Below are 25628 nucleotides of genomic sequence, written 5' to 3'. Positions count from 1 at the left end.
TGTTTTATTATCTTGTAGGACTAAGCTCCTCCTCTATTGCTCTTTTTCCCCTGGGGAGAGAACTCCTCTCAAGGGAAAAAGAAGTTGGGCTATTGTGAATGACTGTGTAATAAAGCCTTAGTCATTGGATGGGTCGTGGACTGGAGTGAAGTGATTTTGACTAGGTTTTGTCCATGAACCAATTCCCATGGGATCAAGTCTAAGTCACAGATTTACAGAGGGATGTCAATAAAAACTACAAAAGCTGTCTGCACTAGAAAGACAGTATATTAGGTTATAGGAGGTACAGCTTTGGTCCGTTTCTAATGGAGCTTTTCACAAATGGAGACAGAAGCTCTAATTCTCCACTTGTCCCACACTAGGGTTGCTAGATAAAATAAAGGATGCCCAGTTAAATTTGAATTTCGGGTAGACAACAAACAATTTTTTAGTATAAGATTACCCACATATTACTTCATACAAATATATGGGACATACTTACACTAAATATTATCTGTTGTTTACCTGAAATTCAAATTTAAGTGGGCATCCTGGCGTTTGTTTTGCTAAATCCAGCAAGACTGTCTAGACATATTCCTTAGCTTTGGTACTTCAAGGATTCCAGTGCATCGTTGTGTCAGGAAACAGTGACTGCAATAATATCTGGTGGAGACGGCAGTGCCTGCAGAATTTTGTGGTTACTGGAGGAAAAGGCAGCAGTTTCTAGTAGACAAAAAAATCATCTAGAGAAGTAGCATTGTTTCCTGGTAAATGAGACCTAGGATACTACCAGGGAAGCAGCAGCAGAGTCTGGCAAAGTCAGTGGTGCCTCATAGGTGTGGCAGGTCCCAGAGGATATAGAAGCAGTGCTTTGTATGGGCAGTGGTACCTGGTGGATGTGATGATACCTAGAGAAAGTAGTCACGGTGCTTGGTGGGGAAGGAAGAAATAAGCAGAAGCCGTCAGTACCCACTGGGAAGATAAGATAGTATTCATAGGAGTGGAATTAGACCAAGAGCAGTGGGAAAAAACTTAATGCCGTATGGAAGGTGATCACACTTGCTTGTGAGCACATTTGAGTCACCTGCTTCTGGATGAACCTGGAGGTTTGCTTTTTGTCAAGGAGCAGGACATTGGTGCTTCCCAAGCTATCACTCTGGGAAAGGAGAATAAAGGAAGTATATAGATAGTGTAACAAAGATAATTATCTCTGCCCCCACCCACACTTTATTGATATCAACCAATAACCCTCGGTGCAGGGCTCTCCGTGGAAACTCTTTTGAGCAAAGGGCTTAAGCCTGGAGGCATAAGTAGTTTCCAGAAAGAGAAGGAGGTAACAGGAACCACAAGTTCACTTATCTAACTACATACATTAGGTTGGAAGTGATGGATGAGAATGGCTACCACGCCTCCAGGGACCAGGCCTTGCCAGGGTGTGAGGCAGGAAGCAGAGAATCGAGTGCCACTAGTGGGTACTGAGCTTTAAGGCAGAATAACTCTACCCACCAGTAAAATATGGCCCAGTAGAGGTCCCGGCCTTTATCAATCAGGTTAGAAACTCCTCTTCCCATAAGGAGGGTATTAGAAAGGGGACATGTAGAGGTGAGAGCAAGGATGGGAATATTCTCTTGCTTACAGTAAAGTTTGAAGTGTTCCCCAGCTCTAGTTGCCACCACATGACTTTTTCCCCCCATGCTGATGCAGGCCACCCAGTTTACTCACTGAAGTATTCTTGTGTCATTTTGACTGAGCATCTTAATACTTGGATCTACCTGCCTTGGGATTTCAGACACAGGGCAAGATTCCCTGCAGACAAAGGCATATTTTAGTCCAAATTGGGATCAGGTTTGCCTCTTGCCTCTACCCAGACACCAGTCAATACCCATGGTGAGTTTACATCATCTCTGATTTCTCCTAGTGGTATATACCTCATCCTGCTCTCCTTTCCAGATTTATAACCCAGACGTATTTTCCATGCTGAATCTTCAGATTTAGACATCTCCTCCCCATACCTCTACCATATAGAAGTTTTTGTTATGTTCTTCCACTTGATAGTATATCTTTAATAGATTCTTTTAAAAAAGCTACTGAAGGAGAAAACATAACATGATTTTAAGATATTTTGTTACGATACTGTAATTGTATGCAGTTTTGTAACATCTGAGTCTTTGTTATTGCTGTTATTATTTACGATATGGATTTTTGCTGAAATCATAATCTTCGTAGGTAAAAGACTATGCACAATGGAGCACCATATTAGGTCTTTTGGTTATTCATAGAGATTTTACTTTTACTTGATTTGGTCTTTTTTGATTACAGAAAAATGTCTTCAACTTAGCTGAAGACCAAATCCAAACAAAATAACAACAATTGGAGTAGTAAAAAATAAAAGTCCGGAAATGTCTCCAAAGTGTTCTAATTTCTAGAAAATGATGGTGTTTAGTGTGCAGAATTCCAGATTGCCAAGAAGCATCCTAGACTTCAAAGACTAACATAAAAATCTAGAGAACAGGGAACCAAATTTTTGCCAATATTTATTGGCTTTGTGGTTGCTGAGGGAGTTCCACTTTCTTTGACTTGACCGTAGTCCAAAACACAGTTTCCGTGTTAAGATAAATATTAGTACGAGATTGCTCAATAAGGTGAGTCAATGGCTAACTCAGAGAGTAAAGTTCAAGTCCAATAGCCTTTATGCATTCCTCTGGCTTATTCACAACTGCATTCTATACCGAAAGACAGTCATCAGGAAGAACAGTATTCAGGTGGACAGGAACAATTGGCCCTGTATTGAATGATCTTAACACTCAATACAGATAGCTGAATAAAGATATGACGTGGAGCTCATGAAATCCCAAAGAGTGTATGCATTCGTTCATTCAACAATATTTACTGAGAGCCAACTATATGTGTGCTAGCTTTGCATATACTACACAAGTGCTAAGGATGAAAGAAAAAATAAAATATGTACACAACTGTGGAATAATAGAAAATATATATATTGGTCTCTACCTTTGAATTCTGGCACAGAACTCCTAAAACCCTTGTAATTTCATAAGTGATAAGAGCACTAGGAGCATCTTTTGTTCTAATATTTAGTTTTTGACCTCGGGTCCTAACACAGAGCTCCTAAATCTCCTGGAATTTCCTGGGTGATAGCAGTGTCTTTTGTTCTAATGAGGTGATTCTTGTTGGGCTCCCAGATGGGGACTGGTCGCCAGAAAGACCAAGCCATGATTAGAAACTTGGAACTTTCAGCCCTACCTCCAATTTTCCAGAGATGTGCTGAAGCCTCCATAAAGATCACAAAAGTATGGGGTTCGGAGAACTTCCAGATTGGTGAACAAAGTGGAGGTGCTGGGAGAGTGGTGTGCCCGGAAATGGCATGGAAGCTATGTACCCCTTCCCATATACCTTGTCCTATGCATCTCTTCCATCTGGATATTAATCTGTATCCTTTATCATAGCCATTTATAATAAACTGGTAAACAGTAAATAAACTGTTTTCCTGAGTTCTGTGAGTCACTCTAGCAAATTAATTGAACCCAAGGAGGGGGTAGTGGGATTTATAGCTAATGGGTCAGAAGCACAAGTAACAACCTGGACTTACGATTGGTGTCTGAAGTGGGTGGGCAGTCTTGTAGGACTGAACCCTTAACCTGTGGGATCTGACGCCATATATAGGTAGATAGTGTCAGAATTGAGATAAATTGTAAGACACCCAACTGGTGTCCCAGAAAATTGCTGTGGTAGCAAAAACCCCCCACATATCTGGTGTCAGAAGTGTTGTGAGTGTGGTGGTAGCGAGAGAGTAAGGGAAAGACACACAGGAGGAAGACAGTTTTTCTAACACAATAACTAGCAATAATACAATGTAGCACATGCTAACAGATATACAAACAAATTGCAAAGAGAAGAAATGAGAAGGAGTCGTTAATGTAGGAGACAGCCTTCTAGAATGGCTCCCAGTGATCCCCACCTCCTGGCATTCACACCCTTGTATAAACCCCTCCCCTTAAGTGTGGCTGGACATAGGGACTTGCTAATACTGAAGAGAATATGGCAAAAGTAATGGGATATCACATCCAAGATTAGGTCTAAAAGGTTATGACTTCCATCTTGCTAGCACAGTCTCTCTTTGGCTCTTCATCTTGCTTGCTCTGGTGCAGCAAGTGGCCATTTTTTGAGCTGCCCCAATGGCGAATTCCACATGAGAAAGTACTGAGGGAAGCCTTTGGCCAATAGCAAACAAGGAACTAAATGCTGCCAACAACCGTGTTAAGTGAACTTGGAAGTGATTCCTCCCCTAGTAGAACCCTGAGATGAATATAGCCTTGGCTGACACTTTGATTGCAGCTTTGTGAGAGCCCTGAAGCAGAGGACCCAGTTAGTCAGGCCTGGATTCCTGACCCACCACAACTCGAGATATATGTTGTTATAAGCCATTAAGTTTTGGGGTAATTTGTTATGCAGCAATAGATAACTTAAAATTAGGCAAGGGTAATTGAAACAGAAGAATCAGCACTTGCAAAGATGAGAGGGTATAGTACAGATTAAATTCTGGAATGGCAAATGATCTCGTGTAGTATTTATAGCGTGAAGCATCCTTGTAGGAATGACTGGAGATAAGGTTTGAGATGAGGATTGGAGCCCAGGTTGTAAAGAGTGTTCAGTGTCATTTGTATCAGTCAGAGTTCCCTCACAGCAAACAGAAACCTCTCCAACTATTTTAAATAGAAAAAATTTAACACGAGGATTAGGTACATACAAAATTCTTGGAAGGGCTTAGAACTAAATCTGATTGCTGCTATGACTGTAATTGCCTCTCAACACCCAGGAAGCTTGGCTAGATTCTGGAACTTTGCTGCAGAAAAGCTCAGTATCTCCATGATCGTGCTTGCCTGCAGCAAGAGCTGAAGTAGCATAAAGTTGGTCTCTCCTCCCTTCTGCCTTCTAACTCACGTGGGTGTGCAATAATTGGTAGAATCTAATTTGTATCCATAAAATTGCTTGTAGTAGGGAAAACCTACAAATCTAATTTGTATCCAGCTGTAGAGAGTCTGGGAAAAGTAGTTTTGGTTTTCTACCCTCTACAGTTTAGGAAGGCACACATTGAAACAGATGCTGAATGCCAACTCACCATATCCACCCAGTATAGTGATGTGTTTGGACTTCTGGAAAAAATGGGGATCCTACAGAGGTCCGAAGAGTGACATGATGAGCTCTGTATCAGATCAAATTCACTTTGGTAGGACAGAAGGATGGACTGTAGGTGTGACAGAGAGATTGCTGAGATTGGAAACAGGGAGAGAAAAGGCATGGATGAAAAGTGATTAGAGCTTGAACTCAGATCTGGGAAACAGCAAGAAGAGGTCAGAGAATATGTAAGACAAAGTAAATTGAGTTCATGCCAATTCAGTTAATATTAGTGCCACCATTCAAGCTCTATGGCCGTTAATTCATATCCCTGAATGACCCTGGATAATACTACTCCAGGGACGGTATTATTTTATTATCAAGTCTAATAATTCTTTATGCTTCATTAAGCTTAGATGTCTGTGCTTCAGGCTTGGAGTGGCGCTGAAGTGAAAGAAACACAGCATAGCAATCAAAACTAACTTCAAAATATTCCTTTCTTTGCCTTTTTCAAAAACCGTGAAAGGGATTTAAATACATATACCACAGCAAAGTTTGTAAAAATCTCCTTTCCTCTCCTATCTACTTCCATCACAGACCACAGTCACGCTGGGGCATCTCCTTCCACAAATCCCCCAAATTTCTCGACACCTAGCTCCATGCAACTCTTCCCCATTCCCCTTCCCTCCCTGCCTCCTGCTCATTCCTTTCTTATATAGGTTGACTTAGACTCTGCAGCAAGGTACATCTTTCCTTTTAGGAAGGGAGATAAGGGGGAAAGTTAGACTGGCAATTAGAGGAGTAGAGGGGCTGTGTTAATGTTTGTCCTGCTGCAATTTTCACTGTCAACTATTGGATATTTTTCCTCATTCTTTTACCTATAAACTAATCTCTCCCTATTCCCTCTCAAGTCCTCAACTATCATTTGCATGTTAATGGCTTAATAATCTTTATCTTTATTCCTCTCTTTCCCCCATATCTAAAATTTTACCTGCGTTATAGATACTTCCACCCAGATGTTCTGTTTCCATACCACAAACAACACATCATCACGCCAAGCTCATTATCTTCCCTCTCAAACATGCTTTCCTTTTTTTCATTCCCTAACTCGGCTAGTGAAATCACCGTTCACGTAGCTGCCCAAATTGAAAATTTCACTGTTGCCTTTGAGTTATTTTAATATCTAATCAATTAGCCAAGACTTTTGATTTTAGTCTCAGAAACATCTCTGGAATCCCTTTTCTGTCCATTTTCTCTGCCTTTGCCTTAGACCAAGCCCTTACCATCTCACATGGGCACTCTTTGTCTTACTGCTTCTTATCCCTCTTCTCTCTAGTTCAGTGATTCCCATTCACTGGTCCTGGGGCCAGCTGGATCAGATTCTTTGGGGTTTTTTTGCTTTTGTTTGTTTGTTTGCTTCCACACAGATTCCTTGGTCCTAAATATGTAAAAACATTCTGATTCTATTGGGCCGGGATGGGGGCCTGTGATTTTGAACTTTTACAAATCTCCTTAGATGGGTCTGATGATCAGCTAGGTTTGGTTTAACAATTTTTTTAGTCCATATTTTATACCACCACGAGAATCATCTTTTAGAATCCCCCAAATTTTATTATTACGTGATGATCATAAGGCACTGATGCTTTTATGTGCCAATCAGAGACGGTGCTCAGCCTTAGAATGAACATGCCAGAGAGTCTGTCACTTGCATACCTTCCCAGCCTCCTTTTATCCATCTCTTCCCTACTGCCATGACACCAGAGCCTGCAGCCACGGTAGACAACTGGCCATCTAGGGAACACTGCTCCCTCTTTCCCATCTCTGTGGCTTTGCAAGACCAAAAATCTCAGACTGTTGTTCTTTCTCATATTTTCCTGACCAAAATCTTACATATCCATAAAGGCCTAGCTCAAATACCATGATCTTCATGAAACCTTTCCAGATAAAATCAGTCAGAAGTAGTTTCCCCTCTGAGTTCCCATAGTCTGTGCCTAAATTATAGCACTTAGTACAGGTAAGTTCGAAGTACTGTGAGTTGTAAATCATCTCTCTCTTTTCAGATACTGAGCTCTCTCTTTGCCTAATAGTAATGGTATGTATATGTGGTGGGCAAGGCTGGAGTAGGGGGAGGAATGTGGAAGGAGAGACAGTTGGAAGGGCAGAAGGAATTAGATCCCAATCATAGGACTTGTGTACTTGCTCTCAGCTTGTCTACATTATCCTAAATGGTTATCTTAATTACAGCTCAGAAAATTATTTCCTCTAGTTAGTTGGCAAAGACCAATCCATTGACTGGCACTTATCAATGGGTAAGTCATCACTGGCTCATACTAAAATGAGAAAGATAAGGTCTGTGTAGTGAGTGTTTCATAAAACTGGACTTATTTAGCGACTTCTCTTTATTCTGATTTTATATCCTTCCTCTTTGCTATCTTTCATAAAATGATAGTGATGTTAGACAGTATAATTTTCATATGTCTTTGTCTAAAATAATTAAAAAGTTGGAAACCCTATTTTGGTCCTGAAATTTAAAAAACAATCATTTGTCTATGAAATTGGAAAATATTGGGATTGCTGTTGCCTGGGTTTATGGGAGAGGGCCTAGAAGCAATGAAATCCCAGTAGCAATGAGCACACCTAGGTCTTGATTTCTAATACCATTCTAAAAAAAAAGGAGGCTAGGACTCTCTGGAGAAATGGCTGATTCTGAGACTGGGGCAGGAAATGTATTATAAGATGAGTTTGGATCATCAGAAAAGTAAAGAAGTGCCCAAGAAAAACACAATAATGGGGGTAGGTCAAAGAGACATGGGAACAAACTGAAAAAGTTCCCAGTGGCCAAAGCTGGGACAATTTGAGCAAAAAATAAATTAAACAGTATCGGATTATAACCTAAAGTAGAAAATAAATGTTCATCAGTCCATACTCATGTAAATAAATGATTGAATAAATTAATGAGGGAGAATAGATGAATCTCTTGTGCAGGAGAATTCCTAATAACTTATGTAGATATTCTGCTTTCAAGGAGGCAGAGCGTAATTGCCCTCTATTTAAGTATGGGCTGTGCATAGTGACTTCTTTCCAAAGAGTACAGTGTGGAAAGAGGACAAAAGAGTAACTTTACATTGGAGAAACCTGACGAACGCGACCTCAGCCAGGTGCTCAAGGTTAACATCAACAGTGATAGGTCATGTTGATAATATGTACCCTTGATGTGCTGTGAGGAAAATGGCACTTCACCTCTGTCTGTCTGTCTCCCCTCCTCCAGGGTAATCATAAGAAAACATCAGAGAAATCCCAACTGAGGGACATTCCGCACAATACTTGACCAGTACTTCTCACAATTGAGAAGGTTATCAAGAACAAGGAAAGTCCGAGAAACCATCACAGCCACGAGGAGCCTAAGGAGACATGACGACTACATGTAATATGGTATCTTGGATGGAATCCTGGAACAGAAATAAAGATATTAGGTAAAAACTAAGGAAATCAGAATCAAGTATGAATTTTAGTTAACAATAATGTATCAATACTGGTTCATTAATTGTGAAAAAGTTACCTTACTAATATAAGATGTTAATAGTAGGGGAAACAGTGTGGGGTATATGGGAACTCAGTACTAGCTTCACATTTTCTTTTTGTAAATTTAAAACTATTCTAAAATACGTTTGTTTTTTAAAAGCAAATGGCCTTCTAGAAACTAAATGGGTACATCTTAAATCACATCAGCTCTATTTGGAAATTTGGGCATTTCCTGGGGAACATACATAAAGGAGAATGCTCCCAGCTGATTTTAGTATTATTAAAATGCTCTTAGGTCAACCTTGACCTTACATATAGACTATTATAGGGTAAACAATTAAATTTTATTTACATTTAACTAGGAGGTTGAACTGATGAATAATTGCTTCTCTTCCTGTTTGGAGACTTAAACCATTTCTTTTTTGGTGTAAGTGACTCTCCCATTTCTTAGTAAGAACTTATTTACTTGCATATTATTATTATCATCCTTATAAAACTGTTCTTCCCTAGAGCAATTGATTTTGCTCTGGGCACTCGCTAAAGGTCTAGAGAAAAACAATAAAATGTAGGATTCTTTGGTCTGGAAATCAACATGATTTAATTTTGTTCAAGCCAATGGACATTTATAAACTCTCACTATGCGCAAGCATGAGCTGGGCCTCAAGTCACCTGCTTTACTCCAGCTTTCTACCCTTAGCAATAGCTTGTCTTTATTGGACTCACGTTGGCATGTTAGTATTTGATAGTTGGCTTGGCCTTTATAAAAAGCATGCAGCTTTACAGGAGACTCCTTCTCAAGACAGAGTACTTTTGCCCAAAGGAATGGATCTATAGTGTTTGAGCCGGGGAGGCGGGCATGAAGAAGAGGCGTTTCTGGGCAGGGAGCTCCTTTGCACCACCTGGAAATGTAATCATATGGCTGTCTACCTGCCTCGTTTGAAGACTGGCTTTGGTAGGCTAGATTATAGGTCTGGACCGGGGTCGTCCCTCATATTCTTCCAATTTCTCTTTGTTCAATGGAACGTAAAGAGAATTTGAGTAGGAAGAAGGAGACTGCTAGGCCAGACTCCACTTCTAGCTATCTGTGACACTGGACTTTATTTTTTTCACTCTGTGAAAAAAGAGTTTAGAGGAGCCTATCTTGCATCCTTCTGAGCCTTGTATGAGCTGGACCAGGTAAGTGTTTGCTGGGGTTGGTGTCTGCATCCATGAGGGAGCAGTTCTCAAGGTTTTTTAGTGGTTCCCTTTTCTCCTAGTTATTGCAAATGAATTTAAGAAAGATTCCCTGAAGTTGGGACAGGATCCTGAATTGTTTTTCTTACTTCACCACCGTTGTTTTTGGCAAGTAACTGATTTCAAGCTTGCACGTTGGAATAGTTTATGTCACTGTATTGTCACGTGCAAGAGAAGCACAGCAGTGAAGGGAAAGGAGTATGGGCTCTGCAGTCCTGACCTGGGATTAAATCCTACCTCTACCACTTAGCTAGACCTGTGACCACTGATAAGTGCTGTAGCTCCTCTAAAAATCCAATTTTCTAATTAATAAAAACTTCTCAGGGAAGATGTGGTGATTAAATAGGACAATATGTGAAAATGACTGTTGACTAGTAGGCCCTCGATAAAAGTTTGTTTCCTTCCTTCCTCCCTCCTTTCCTTCCTTCCTTCTTTTCTTCCATAATGACAGAAGTTACATATTTTCATCAGAATGTTTGCAATTGACATTTGGGCTATCAAGTGATTATATGTGGTCAGGCGGGGTTTTTCCCTTCCCCCTTCCTCCTCCTGGGTATGGCATATACCTGTCTAAATTAACAGAAGAAGATAGTATCCTAATATGTAGTAGATCCCACACAAGATGGGAGATCTAGTGTGGAAGATCTGATTATTTTTCAGCTAACCCACACAGAAGGAAGATCACTACTTAGGCTCTTCCCCCCTTTTTCTTCTTTGTTCCCTGAGAACCGGATGAGGCCGATAAAGTTTAAGGATTGACAAACCAGAGTTTCAAACTCATAGACCTCAGGGACTCGCAGGTTGTAAATGAGTGAAATGCACTGGGTGTGAAACAAAAGGTAACAGTATTACAAGATCCAAAGGAAATGGCACATTTACTTTGGCTTGAGGGTTCAAGAGAGAGTGGTGAGGACTGTGGTGAGGTGGAAAGAGCATAGCCCATTTAAAGGGGACAGCCACTACTTAGTAACAGATGATTATTGCTGTGAGGAAATATGGGTTCTCTATCTCCAGGTATTTTCATTTTTCAAGGGAACTCCAAAATATAAATATGTGAAATCTCTTGATTTTTAATCCTTGGCAATTAAACTAGATTTTAAGATAATACTCTGTGGACCAATCAAAAAAGACTATGCCAGCAGGATATGGCCTGTGGGCTGAGAGGATCATGGAGCCCGGGGTCACTGGTGAGGGAAAGAAGATATTAGCAGTCTAAGTGGAGGAAGACTAGAGAAAGGGAGAGAGAAAGCTAGAGAAACAGGACAAATGAGCTATCCTGAATCTCCAGCTCCCTGTAACCTCTGAAATGGATTAGAACGTAGGACTTGAATCCCAAGAAAAGGACTTCTTTATGTGTGTGTACTTGACCAACTTAAAACAAGACCGTCTGAAGCAAGAACAGCCCACATGTACTATTGGGTTTACATATGATTGTATTTCAACAACTGAAGTTGTCTCTCTTACTTTTGCAAACAATGAATTACTTAAATTTTGCATGAAAGGTATAATGCATCCATGTAAATAAGAGAGCAAAGAAGTTTTCTGAATGCTTTTATTTTTGGAAGACTAATATTTCTGCTCTTCTCAGGCTCTTCTTGCTGGAAAAAGGATACCTGGTGATTCATTTGTTAATGGCATTTAAAAAGTGTGCTTTGGTGGATAGAGGTAATAATGTACATTTTAGGTAGGTTAATAATAAATTAAGGTTATAATGGTTGCCGGATTAGAGAAAATAATGAATAGATTAGTCTCAGCAAAAAAAAAATTAGTTTTGGAAGTGGATAAGCTGGGGATATCAAAGCTGAAAAAAGTTAGCCTCGCACAACATTCTATTATATGCAATTGTTTGATGGATAATATTCAATTACAGAATGTAATACCTCAGACAGTGCCTGACATATAGAAGGTATTCATGAAATGTTTGTTAAATTTTATGCTTTTTAACACAGTAATTTTCCTCAGTAATAATTTCTGTAGCTCAGATAAAAATAGATAATTGTAAGAGATTATTTTTTTTGGTTTCTTGTCAAAGTATATTCTTCTAGAGAAAATAGCAGCAGCAGGAGAAGGAGAGTAAAGAAAGTGTGTGTGCGTTCTAAAAAGTGAGTCCAATGCGGATTATTCAGAGATGAATACTTTGACCCTGTCTGTCTTTATAGTCCTTACTGACAATATGCTGTCGGTATCCTCAGCCTCACTGTTTTTCTCTATTTATTTTGGCTTTACAGAGATTAGCTCTCAAGTCACGGGAATCTCCATGGCCTTCAGTTGCTAAACTTTTCTTTCCTTCTTTTGCTCTTGCCTGGCTCAGAAGGACATGCCAGGTGGTATAAGGGTTTCCTTTTCAGAGCTGAGGAAAGGATCTGGGCTGTGGAGTCAATAGAGAAAGCCATGGCCTCCGTGGTTTCTTGGCTTTCAACTCATCTTTTCTCAGTCAGCCTGGAGGCCTCTTTACAAACGTGTTTTGATTAGCTGTTTTAGATCCTTGTGCTTTGCCAAGTTCCTTTCTCCCACTGCGATATTATTAGTACATAACCAGGCTAGAAATGCTGTGGGAAGCTTTGGAGGTAGGAGAATAGGATCCAGAAAGAATTGCAGTAAGAAGAAAGCAATTTCCTTTGGTGAGCTGCATAGTCCAAGGGTAGCCCTGAGCTGATTCCAGTTAGGAACCAAGGGTAGACTTTCTTGTTTGGTTCTTTGGCCCTTTTAGTTTCCCCATCTGGGGCCAGGATATGTATCAGGAAAGAAATCAGCCTCAGCTGTGTCCTCTCATTTCTTTCTCAGCTAAACTTCAGCTTCCAGGCATCGCACTGTAGTTTTGGGTGGACTCTTGGGCTCTTCTGGCTTGTTATCAGTTTTCTTTGCTTCTTCATTAGGGTTGCTATCATTGGCCTTCTCCTCTTTCACTACTTTAGTTTCAATCATTTCCTTCTGCTGATTCTTGTTTGTAAAAGGGAAGGTCTTCACATACCTGTAGGCATAAACATAAAATTCAAGTGAGAGACTCCTATGTAACACAGATAACAATAGATAACGCTTTGTCCGCAATGGCCCATGTTGGCACAGTACACTGGGTACCTCTATTTCAGAGAGATGCTAACACATGCACTCTCAAATACATTAGCACATCCCCACCTTAATGGATTCATTTAGATGGGACAGTAAGTTCACAGAAGAAACTTTAGGCTGACTTCACAACCCTCCCAGCAAACACAAAGAATTGAAAATCAAATAAAACATATACATTTCAGTCTTTTCTTTTTCCTTGTTCTTTTCAAAGGGACAACCATTGACCTGTATCTAAAGGCTGGATGACATGCGTGTGCTGAAATAGTAGGAAAGATTGGGTGGTAGGGAGGAGAGATGGGATGAGGGAGAAAATTTACAGTATAAGAGGACTGCCATTTCCATTTTGACCAAGAAAATGCTAACAACAACCTTGGAAAAACAAAGATAGGGATGTGACAAAGATTACAGGACTAATGATATGCCAACAACCCTACCTTTTGATGTAGCAAACCGCGAGAGCAGCTGCAGCAGCAAAGAAGAGGAGAGCAAGAATTAGCAGAGCCGTGGGAAGACCTGGAGGAAACAGAGACGTGCCTGGTTGGTCCTTCACATACACATTGTCGTGCACTGCTCTTCTAACAACTCATCTTCACAACATCAAGACAGCAGATAGTGCAGGAGAAAAGCCTCCTCTGTGACCATACAGAGGATGGGATGTTGGACCCTCATCTGCTTCTTTGCTTCTTGCCTCTAGAATCCTTGGCCTCTCATGCTCTCTCTATTCTCTAAGTTGCAATATGACAGATAGATTTCATTCCCTCTCTGTGGCCTTGAGGTGGTAAATTTGGAGCTAAGACCCTTACTTTTTTTTTTTTGGTGAGGAAGATGTGCCATGAGCTAACATCTGTCGCCAATCCTCCTCTTTTTGCTGAGGAAGACTGGCCCTGGGCTAACATCCGTGCCCATCTTCCTCTACTTTATATGTGGGACGCCTGCCACAGCATGGCTTGTTGAGTGGTGCAAATGTCCACGCCCGGGATCCAAACCTGCGAACCTTGGGCTGCCAAAGTGGAGCGCGTGAACTTAACCACTATGCCACCTGGCCGGCCTCAAGACCCCTACTTTTAAATAGGAAAACAAACTTTCTAAAACAAACTAATCATAGGCATTTAAGATACATATTTTAAAAAGAACTTCTACATATTAATAGATAGTAATTTATTTTTAAAGGCTTTGAGTTTTAAAAGAAGCTATTTTATACTCATAATTTTTAATCATTAAGGTTCTTTAGAGCCCTCAAATTCTAAGACTTTATGAAAGTTGAGTTTGCAATAAACCTTTATTTGTACTTGGCAGGTCCTGAGTGCCAAATCTGGAGACAGGCTAGTTTCTATGCATTATCTGTTACACACAAACACATGCATAATGCAGACACAGAAAGCTCTTACCTCCAAACCCAACAGCTTCATTCTTGAATGCTGGTTTATTTTTCATGTATGATTCAGTTTCCGTAGTTATGGTGCTAGTTTCCATAAAAGCTTCCGTTATGCAAATTAATTTTCTTTTCCTCTGAGTAGAAGTGGAAGCCAGAGCTGTAGTGGGAGCACGAGCAGGTGTAGTCAAGAAAGGTGCATCGGTGGATGATGCTGAGTATGTGCTGTCACTGACGGTCATTTCTCTTGTGTATGTTGCAGTTTGAGTGTTGAATATGGTATCTTTAGTGATGGTAATTTCTGGAATGCATGAGTTAATCCAAGTATCTGTCAGCGAAGGGAGAAATGAAATAACAAGTGAGTATTGCAACAGCCTCCTAACTGGTCTTCCTGCCTCTAGTCTTACTCCCCTCCAATCCCCTTATACTGCAGCTGGAATGGTCTTAAAAAAAATGCAAATCTAATCAGATGACTTCCTTCCTTAGAATCCTTCAGTGACTGCCTCAGCTGCCTGGCCTAGAAGGCCCTCCATGATCTGGCCCCTGCTGACATGACCCACCTCTTCTGGTCAGTCTTTCTCTTGTTCCTCCTGCCATATTGAAATTCCTTCAGTTCTTTGATATGCTTTCTCTCACATCCAAGCCTTTGACCACAATGTTTTCTTCACTCTTTGCCCCCTCTTTCTTTAGCTAACTCTTCCTTATCCTTCAGGTCTCAGAATGAATATCTCTTTCTTAGGCAGACTTGGGTCCCTGGGCATATATTTGTGTACCTCCTTATACTTCCCTTGTCACAGTTCTCATTACACTGCTCCCCACTGGACTGTGAGCTCCTTAGAAGCAGAAACTGTATCTGTCTTGGTCATCATGGTGTGTGTACTGTGCCTGGCTCACAGTATATGCTCAGTAAATATTTGATAAATAAAGGAAGGAAGGAAAAGTGAAAGGGAAGAAGGAGTAGATGGGGAGACCAAATACACACACATGACACCATTTTAGGACAAAGATCTACTAAAACCATATTTCTCTGTGCTCATCAAAAAAAAAAAATTAAAAAAGGGAAGAGGACAGGGGAGAGATGTAGGTTTGCTTTCCAATCTGTTGAATGTGGTAGAGAGGAAACTGATATTTATTAAATTTCTTGCTCTGAGTCAACCATGGAACTTCATTTAATAATTTTATCAAACTCTCGTTTATATAGGAGGAAACTAAAGTTCAGAGAAATTGAATGACTTGCCCAAAGTCACATGGCTAGTAAACGGCAGAGCCATGCAGTATATTATAATGTGCATCTGTTTTAAATTCCTAGTTATTTGCAGCAGTGGGTAGCATCAGTTGGAATGTTAGCTAGGAAAAAAAGTTATTCCATTCATTTTTGAAAATTAAATAAATTACCAATCAGGAACCTGGATACTACTGATAAAATATTTTTGACCACAGATGTATTCAGGCAGAATTTTATACTATTCATTTTACTTTGAAAAGACCTCTATTCAAATAGACATTATCCTTGACCTCTGCCCTGAACTTTTACTTACATCTCCCATTCTTGAGCACATGCTAAGTTCTTCCTTCAAAAAATGAACACTTTTGAATATCAGGGGGAAAAAAACCATACGAGCATAGTATACTGTGTTGGGAACTGAAAATACAGAGACAAATAAGGTATGGTTCCTGTTTCCAGGAGACAGAGGCATTTTGATAAGGGAAGGAGGAGATCACCGGGGATTCACAGAGGAGATGGCATTTGGTAGGGTATGGGGGATTAATGCATTCAGTCAACAAATATTTATTGAGCTCCAGCTCTGTGCCAGGCACTGTTCTAGGTACTAGGATATGGTGCAAACAAGACAAAGTCCCTGCTCGTAAAGGGCTTATAGGCTATTAGAAGGATAGAGATAAAAAAATAAATAAATAACCCAGAAATTTTGGAGGATGGTAAACGTTGAGAAGAAAGTGAAACAGGATAAGGGTTAAACTGGTAGGGTGGGGGTGGGAGACAGATACTCTGGATAGAGTGATAGAGTGATAAAAGAAAGTCTCTGTAGGGAAGTAATACTTAAGCTAAGACCTGAATGATGAAAAGTAGCCAGTCATTGACGATCTAGGGCAAAAGCATTCCAAGTAAAGAGAACAGGATGTTCAGGAGCCTGAAGCTGAATGAACTCAGCATATTTGATGAATAAAAGGCCAGTATGGCTGGAACAGAGCAGCACTTCATCCAGTATGGAGGAAGGAAGAGAATATCCAAGTCAATAGGAATAGAATGATCCAAGAATGCAGAAGTTTAAAAGTGTAGTTACGTTAGAAAAATGACAAGGAGAGCAGTGTGGCTGGAGAAGGCTGCATACGTGATTGGAAGCATGAAAGACTGCAAGCAGGAGATGAGACTGGGAAGAGAGCTTGGGGCCAGAGTATCAAGATTCATAACTGTCATGTTAAACCATTTGGAATTTGTTCTGTAGGAGAGAGAATTTTCATCTGGGGTCCACAAACCTTCCAGGCGATATAGAAAAGTTCTCGTATATGCCCACTATGATGCCTTATTTGCAAAAGGCTTTATAGTTTACATCATATTCTCAGATAGGAAGTCATTCAAGGGCTGTGGAGCAGAGGAGTAACATAATTATCAGTGGAGGTGTGTGGAGGATGAAACGCAGAGAGGAGAGAGTACAATCCAGGAGCAAAGAAGGAGATTATTGCAATTTCACAGAAGCAGGGGAATCCAGAAGTATCTGGAATCCTAAAACTTAGATCTTAGATATTTTCTAGGGAAAAGTGATTCTCAGTCCTGGCTACAGATTAGAATCATCTGGGGACCTTTTAAAAAATATTGATGCCTGGGACCCACCAGGGCCTATGCTATTGAGGTGTGATCATCACCACGGAGGGTGCTACATGGAAGTAACATGGCTCTTTCCCTTATTGACTTGTGACCACAGCATGGTACACTCTGAGCATCAGTTACTTCTCCTGGGAAGTAAAAATGATACACTTGTGTCATTTTACTGGAGATTAAGGAGATGTAAATGTGCAGGGCCTAGCGTAGTGTGTGGGCATGTTAGATAAGATCTATAAGAATTAATTTCCTTTGCCTCTCTGTTCATTAAGTGTAGCCGAGAGGGCCACGGTGTGAGGGATCAACAGCAATCTGGTTCCATGATCCCTAACTGGTTGAGGACGCAATGCGTCTCACCTGGAAGTGTTAGGACCTGGCTCTCCTTCCCCTCCAACCTATACATATAATTTCTCTAGAATGTGCCAAGTGCTCTGATAGATATTAAACACAGAGTGCGGTTGGAGTTCAAGAGGAAATGTAGGGGTAAGGAGTATAGAAAGGCTTCCTGGACAAGTTGGGCTTGAGATTTGAATAAAGAGTAGGAGTTAGACAGGTGATGAGGAGGATGGGCATTGTGTAGAGGGAACAGCAGGAAGCAGGTGGTGCATGCAGAGCATATAAAGCACTTTGGTCTGATCCCCAAAGCTTGCGAAGATAACGGTAAGAAGGATAATTAGGGTAAGGTTGAGGGTCAGGGTTAGGGTTACTCTGATCCCCGGACCTCACAAGATAGCAATGAAAAAGGAAGTTACAAAAACAAAGAAACCTAGGGTAAGTTTAGGATTAGTGTTAGGACGAGGCTTAGGGTAACTTTGATCCTCACAAAGGTGACAACTGAGGCAGGTGAACCTAATTTATTTCAAAATGATAATATAACCACACAGAGGAGTGAATTCTTTCAGTCCCTTTCACACACAACTCTCTGACAGTACATCCTTAGAGAGATATCTTCTGAAGACTAAAAGAAATGCAAAGAAATCTCAAATTCCACTCAGTAGGTTTATTATTCCTAATAATGTTGGTTTTATAATTTTGAAACTATCATAGGATAAGAAACTATATTAATATTATTTATTGGGTACTAAGATTTTCCATATAAGAGAAAAAAGATAGTATAAAACAAAGTAAACTAAGTATAAAGACAAGGTAAACTAAGACAAAACTTGCATTGTTAAATTTGAGTTGGAAATATCTATACAAATTCGTAACTTTTAAATATATATGTATGTGTGTATATATGTATTTCCTAGCTGTCCACTAAAAAGGACAGAGAAGCAATGAAAACTCCAGTAGTAATGAGAACAACTTGCATCCAGATCTTGGTTTCTAATTAACATTCTCCATTGAAGAGAACCAGGGACCCTTGGAGAAATAAATGGCCGATTCCCTATCTGGGACAGAGAAAGTACTAAGTAAGCCTGGGACATGTTATTATACCAGAAAGCAAGGAATTTTTCAAATACTAGTGGGATAAAGGACACAAAAGTCAACTAGAAGGGGCTCCCGCTCACCAAATTGGAGAAAATGTGAGCATCAAAAGAATAAAAGAATAATAATTGTAAAATTGATTAGAATAAATAATAAGTAAATATGTAAATATAAGAATAAGTAAAATCCCATGTGTCCATGGTAGTCTAGGGAGAAGGGAGAAGATGTGTGTGTCTGCGTGAGAGAGAGAGAGACAGAGAGATTCTTTTTTACCGAAGAATACCAGCTAATAACTTAATAAATGTAGAAGGAAGACTAAATTTAGAAAAATCACCATTTAGCAGCCCCACATATAATAACTGATTCCAGCAAGGATCATCAATGGCTGCTTAAACTACTAGGTAAAAGAAGGTTGGGGGTCAGAACATTTGCATGGTGCCAAGATATCCCATTATAGATTACCTACTCACTGCAAAGGGGAAAACATATCTTTATGAGTTCATTAGAGAGATCTGGCAGCCACCATCTTACTCAAATGGTCGAAGTTAGCATATTAACAGTGGGACATACTGACATTAAGTGTCTTTTGTTGGGATGTGATCCAAAGTACACGATATCATCTATGAAGTATTTTTGCCAAAAATATTGAACATGAGTCTAATCAAACCTCACCAGACTTTAAGTATACAGGCAATATAGGGGATGGAAGTACTAGTTCAAAGAAACCACGAAGAAATGCACAAATCCAAGTCCTCTTCCTCCAGCTCCCTTCTGTTTAGTCCAGAGGGCCGGGTATCATCCTTCACACTGACAGCTGGCAGGAAGGCCCGGCAGTTAAAAGGCCAGGCCATTTGACAGGCCTGGGCTAGCTATGAGATAAACAGGCATGTGAACCACCAATTCCCCAGCCAAAAGAGCTAGGTGGAAGAGGTGGAGGAGAGGAGGAAGATGGTAAGGAAAGTGTTGGAAGAAGCTTTGTGTCCCAGTCTCGACCCTGCCACTGACTACAGGGCTTTGAACAAACCAGACCTCCATTCTGAGCTACCGTCGTTTCATCCGTGAAGTGAGGGAAGTGGACAAAGCGTCTTTCAGGGCCCTTCCTAGGCCAAAGCCCCCTGGTTCAGAAAACTGCTTGGACCCCATGTTGCCTTTGGGTGACATAATGTTGCTGGTGCACATTTATCTCCTGATCTTAGAGAATGACTTTGGAATCTATCCTTGTGTGTGACCACTCAGCTGTGTGATCTTTGGAAGGTCAGATTTATGAGCATGTATGAAGAGTAATAAATCAGACAGAGGTTGTTATGACAAAGTGAGAACAAGTATTTAGTAAAAGAAAAACTTTCTGAGAAGTTTTTTAGGTAAAGCCCTTGGGCTAAGGCGGCCGAGGTCTCCAAGCAAGGTCAAAAGGAAGATTGCGTGACCCTAAGCCAATCAAGTCTACGTTCTAGCTTCAACTTCTTCCTTCATAAAATGGAGCTTGGGTCTAGTTCTTAACAATGTCAAATGCAGCATCTGAATTTCCTCTCCTATGAAGGAATGTGAGGTAACAAAAAGAGTTAGACCTGTGTTTGAATATTTATAGTAATGAGACCTTAGACACATGTACTTACATCCTCTGAGCTAAGTTTTTTCATCTGCAAAATGGGGATGATAAAGCATACCTCAGCGGGAGATTGTCCAGTGCACGGAGATAACTGAGGACATTGCTTTGTCCACAGTGGCTGTTTCCTCCCCTTCTTCCTGTTTATCTTATAAGATGGAGTGGGGAGCTGATGGAACCTCCTGGGATGTCCTCTCTCTATATTTCTCTAACTCTTTCCTCTGAGGGGCACGCTGCGACCTCTAGCCTGGTCACAGAGTCAGTCTTGGGAGGGTTAAATGACCATCACCATGACTGCTTCTGCTGCTGCTCAGGGTTACTCTTCTCAGACAGGTCATAGAGCTACAGAAACCCAGAGAAAACATGCCACGTGGAAAGGCTGCAGATTTGACTCACCAGATGAGTTGTGACAGTAGGCACTGGACTTTGCGCTGAGACTGTTTCTCCAGACCAGGACGCCCTTCCCATTCTTGCCACACTTGGGGTTCGGGAAAATCCGAGGGATGACCAAGAACTTATCTTCAACCCATCCGTAGCTGTAACAGAATACACGTTAGCTGAATGGATGCATTTATTGCTATTGCTGAACAAGAACACAGAGCCTAAAGAGCTCCAGCAGTGTTTGTGAATCCAGCTGTTTCTCACCTGCAAGTCTCAAAGCCAGAGTTCCATGCTGCTTCAATCTGGTCTCTGCTGGCCAAAGTTAGACCCAACAGCCTACAGGCCTCCTGGGCTTCTGAGAAATTCAGCTGCTCCTTTGCCTTTTTGTTCACAAGGGTGACGCCCACAATTCTGCATGGCCTTGAGATAGAAAGCTCTGCAAAGGAATCACAGAGGTCCTCAGTTTGCTGCTGTCCTTGTTCCCAGCCCTGAGGCTCTCCTTCCTAGCAGAGCATTATTGTCTTGATACAGCAATGAGGGCCTTGGGGCTGGGATTGAAGTTTAGAAATAACGGGACACAGGCCAGGCATTTCCCACAAGGACACCCTACTGGGTTAGGTGGGTGCTTGCTCTGGTCCAAGCTGTACCTCTCAGCACATCCGAGTCATCATACCCCATTGCTTTAAGGTGCCTTGTTCATTACATGGAGGCTTCGGCCACCAGTTCCTGCGGGGAGGTCTACATGATGCAGTTGCTGTAAACCTTCTTGGAGTCTATAAAATGAAGGGTCTGAGACTTTGAGAAATGGAATTCAGGGCTCTGGTTAATAGAATAGTTAGTAATACTCCAAACCAATGTGGGTTGGGGCACCACTATTTCTGAGATGGGCCGAAAAATGTTTCACATGGTGTAACAAGCTCACAGAATGTGAGCTTTCTCAGTCCCAGGTCTTCTCTGACCATTGGAGGGCAGGCTTACTCAGAAGTTCCTGGAGGAGCCGGGCAGTAAACCTTGCATGGCAGAGAAACTAAATAGAGGAAATAGCTTTAGAGTCAGACCTGGATTTGAGTCCAGTCTATGTCACCTGCTAGCTCTGTGACCTTAGGCTAGTTACTTCATCTCTTTGAGCCTCAGTTTCCTTATTTATAAAATTGAGGGAGTAACAATGTCTATTGTATATAGTAGTGAGAGTTAAATGAGTTAATTCAAATAAAAATGCTTAGCATGGTGCCTGCCACAAAGTAGGTGCTCAATAAATCATAAATAACGTTTTATCATTATGTTATCTTTAAAGCATTTTGGTTTTAGTCTGCTAATGATTGATGTCCCTGGGGAAGCTGAGGCAGTTGAATAGTTAAGATGTGAATAATATTTTACTCAAAAATCTAATGAATCTGAGAGTTCCTTTGCTCCCTTCCCTCTGGGTTCTGGGATTTATAGACTGTATGAAATTGCAAAGTTGCATTGCATTCAGGTATGTTATTCCTTTTGGGCTTCATCCATAAAAGGCCATAAAAAGGCATTTCAATCCCCCAAGTAATTGCTTGTACATGGATCTATGCACTGGATGTCCAGGCAAATGCTTTGACCACGTTCTAGGTTGGTATTTGAAAGAAGTTTCTTCTTGCAAACACAGAAGGAGTATATCTAAGTCCTCTATGTGACCTTGCTGTGCCCTGGAGCAGGGGGATGGGGGAAAGGATATGTGTAAATGATGAGGATGCCCTTGTTTGCTTCCAGACCTTGCTCTCACCAAAAGAGAGACCAGAGAGCCAGCACCCCAATATGAGTGTTTGTGACAAAACACCTCTTATGACTGTTATGTACTAACACCTATACCAGTACTGATATTAATACTAATATTAATTCCAACATTTATCATCTGTTGATGCGACTCTGTGCCAAACTCTCTCTCTTTTAATAGAAAATTGAGCCTCAGAGAGATTAAGTAACTTTCCCAAGTCTAAGGATATAGAACAACTAGGCGGCTGACTGCCTCCAATTATGACTGACTCTAAAACCCCAGTTCTTAACTGGGACTCTGTTCTGCTTCCCTGTGCTACGGGGAGAAGATGAACACAAACACACACACACGCACATGCACCCACACACAAAATTAGAGCTGAACTCTCAGGACACACCATTTGTCCTGGAATTTGGCTCATTTAGCCCATGAGTTTGCTATTGCTCAAAATTCTATGGCTGTTCCTTTGGGAATACCTGTAGTGAAGATTTATTAACTACACTATAAAGTTTTCTTGATACTTTCTCATCATATCTCATTTTTACTCTAAATATTATTATTATGAGTAATGACAAAACTCTTCTGGGCAATTGACCTCACTTAGAATATTTCTTCTATTGTTAATTAGCTGTGGGACCTTAGGCAAGTTAGCATTCTCATCTGTAAAATGGGGATGGTTATATTTTTGTCACAGAATTTTTGTCAGAATTAAATTAGATAACTTGTACCTAGTGGAGGCTGGGTCCATAGTAGGCAGTCAACAAACATTAATCAATTTTATGCTTTCCTATTTCATTTAAGGACAAAAATAGGGAGCCGAAATTCCAGGGGTACTCCAGTAACCCCTTCCTTAAGATTTCTTAGGAAACAACAGGCATAGTAGAAATAGTATACGCTTAGGAATCAGACAGAAGTGAATTCGAACCCAGGTTTTATTATATACCGCCTGTGTGACATTAGGCAAGTCACTTGGCCTCACCGAGCCTGGTTCTTCGTCTATAAAATGTCTTTTTGAGAATAAGTATATTTTACCTACATACTTAACTCTGTATCTCCACATAATAGGCCCTCAAAGGAGGTTCCCATCCTCATCCACTCACCTTCATCAGCTACCTTTTCCCCAATCATGGTTCTGAATAACTTTCGGTTGTTTCCAAAAATTTAATTTCCTTAGGAAATTTTTGCCATTATCGAAGATGGTCCAAAGAGTGTGATGAAATCAAAGAACAATTTCCAAAATTGTTGAGTAATGGCAGCATTTTGGGGAAAAGTGAATAGTTACCCCAGGGGGATTTCAAAGAGGACCAAGCTTATTTGAAAGCAGCAGTTCTGGTATTTGAAAAAAAGTCAATCATATAACTCTAAAGTCCCTTATTAAATTAAATACATCAATATATGAATCAACTCTGGGTGTCTGTTCCCGACATAGCCTATATCTCAGGGCATCTTTCAGCATAGAAGCATATAACTTTTCTTTTGAAGTGCTAAGATTTTTATTTGCCCAAAGCTGCAATGAGTGATTTGTGGTTACAATTTTTTGCCTGCAATGCAGAATGAAGTTACCATTTAGGCATCTCAAAAGCCCAGAAATCATTTCAAATCATTCCTTTGGTAGACAGCTGATGGCTAATTTTCAAACCTATATTTTTACAGATTTTTTTCAGTTAATTTATTATTTACTGCATATTAAAAACATATGCATTCCATGATAGTATAGTAAAATTGAAATTAAAATAATTAACTGGCACTTCTAAAAGCATAAAACAGGACAATATTCTGTGAAAGTTAGCTATTTTCCCCAGGCTTAGTGATTGCTTAAAATTTTCACAATCACGATTTGCTTCTTCAATGAAACACTTTTAAAAACAAATGATCTCTCCTCAATGTTTTGTTTCAAAATATTCTCATTAAAAATACCCCATAACCAAAAATAAAAGTCAAAATAACATAAAGGTAAATGTGAATCATTTTGGTGAAGTTGACCATATGGTGAAAATATTTCTGGCAGAGCAATACTATCAATTAGATCTTCTGTGGACACTGAGGGTTGCCCCCACTCCCAGCAATCCACAGTCAAGAACCAAGTAGGGTTAGGATGGTTTGTAAGATCTTGCCTTGTCTCAGGTTGGCAATCTGGTGATAAACTTACCTTCTACTCGGAGAGAGCCTTGGACCAGGAGCCTTGTGGTCCAGATGGCAGCAAGAAGCAACACCAGGCTGAAGCACTTGGCCATCGTGCCAACCCCTTCAGAGCCAGAGAAGCACCTCAGATGGCCACTGGCAGTAACAGAGGCAGACAATCACCAGTCTGGATGGAGACTTCTGGAAATATGTTGGGGCCCCCACTGCTCCACTTCATAACAGAGACATCCGGATTTCCCCACTTTCAAGCTTCTGACTTTGTCAAGGTCACTGGGGGAAATGAGTGACATCCCTTGAACGCCCAGGCTGTACTTTGTGGATGGCTTTCTGGAAAATTTAGCTCATGCTGACTCAGAAAACACACAAATGAGGAAGGCAGATAGCACAGTGTGAACTGCTGAAGATTTCCCTGATTCCCATATTCCCTGCCACCGCCCACCTCCCCCACCAGCTCGGTTCTCACACCGTTCATTGTTATTGTGTGTGGAGCCCATTCATTTATATACTCCTAGGAATGTCTTTGTCTCTAAAGGAGATTGAGCATGGATCGTGTTTTTTTTCGTCTCACAATCCGTGTTTCTTTTTCCAGCTGCATATCCTTGTGGTCTGTGGGGAGGATGATGCTGAGGCTCTTGAAAGCAAATGCCTATTTAAATACCAAGGCAGAGTCTTCATGCCTCCCTTCGGGACTTCTTTTATGCATTTGACATTTCTACACCACTACAGGTGATTCCTTCTTCAAAGGAACTAGACACAGAAAAAAATTCATATTTACAAAACACAACTTGGGGGCAATTTATAAAATTGTTCATTTTACACTTTACAAAAGGATTTTTGACTGTACAAGAGGAATCACCACAGGGGTTCTTTATATAATAACTCTCTCTTTAAAAACTTCTCTTATGTTCTGGTAGACCAAACTTCAACTTAGACTTCCCTGTTCTCATTTGGTGAATGTGAGGTTTATCTGTACTCTGTATGAGAAGACTGCACTCTCTGTTTTCCCGGCTAGATTTTCAGTGGTTTGTTGTCCATGGTCATTGTGGAATTCTGGTTTGAGGGCAATGCCTTGAGCGAAGGTTTATGAATTTCCTCCAAACGAATGTCATTTATAGGAATAGTGTATGGATAACTAGTTCTTTTCTATACAAATGGTATCAGTCATGAGTTAGATATCTACAGA

At 40.6% G+C, this 25628-nt stretch overlaps 1 protein-coding gene across 1 annotated transcript; it reads right to left on the bottom strand.

Moving 5' to 3' along the window:
* Positions 1-11405: 11405 nt before the first annotated feature.
* On the bottom strand, positions 11406-24537 carry LYVE1 (lymphatic vessel endothelial hyaluronan receptor 1). The gene is made up of 6 exons (XM_004418431.3): positions 24453-24537; positions 20824-20995; positions 20575-20714; positions 14325-14636; positions 13371-13449; positions 11406-12838 (listed from the first exon to the last, which is right to left on the bottom strand). The coding sequence occupies exons 1-6, from the start codon at positions 24535-24537 to the stop codon at positions 12652-12654; spliced, it is 975 nt and encodes a 324-aa protein (XP_004418488.2). The 3' UTR covers positions 11406-12651.
* Positions 24538-25628: the final 1091 nt, after the last annotated feature.

The sequence above is a fragment of the Ceratotherium simum genome, chromosome 7, assembly GCF_057802395.1.
Source record: "Ceratotherium simum simum isolate JZ-2026a chromosome 7, ASM5780239v1, whole genome shotgun sequence".
Classification (NCBI taxonomy): domain Eukaryota; kingdom Metazoa; phylum Chordata; class Mammalia; order Perissodactyla; family Rhinocerotidae; genus Ceratotherium; species Ceratotherium simum.
This window is presented reverse-complemented; position numbering and strand designations above follow the sequence as displayed.

Excerpts from the sequence above, each read along its gene's own strand:
- LYVE1 (XM_004418431.3), bottom strand. The coding sequence starts at position 24,537 with ATGGCCAAGTGCTTCAGCCTGGTGTTGCTTCTTGCTGCCATCTGGACC. Across the intron at positions 13,450-14,324 it reads TGAAGCTGTTGGGTTTGGAG|GTCTTCCCACGGCTCTGCTA; the intron begins GTAAGAGCTTTC and ends TGTTTCCTCCAG. Across the intron at positions 12,839-13,370 it reads GCGGTTTGCTACATCAAAAG|GTATGTGAAGACCTTCCCTT; the intron begins GTAGGGTTGTTG and ends TTATGCCTACAG.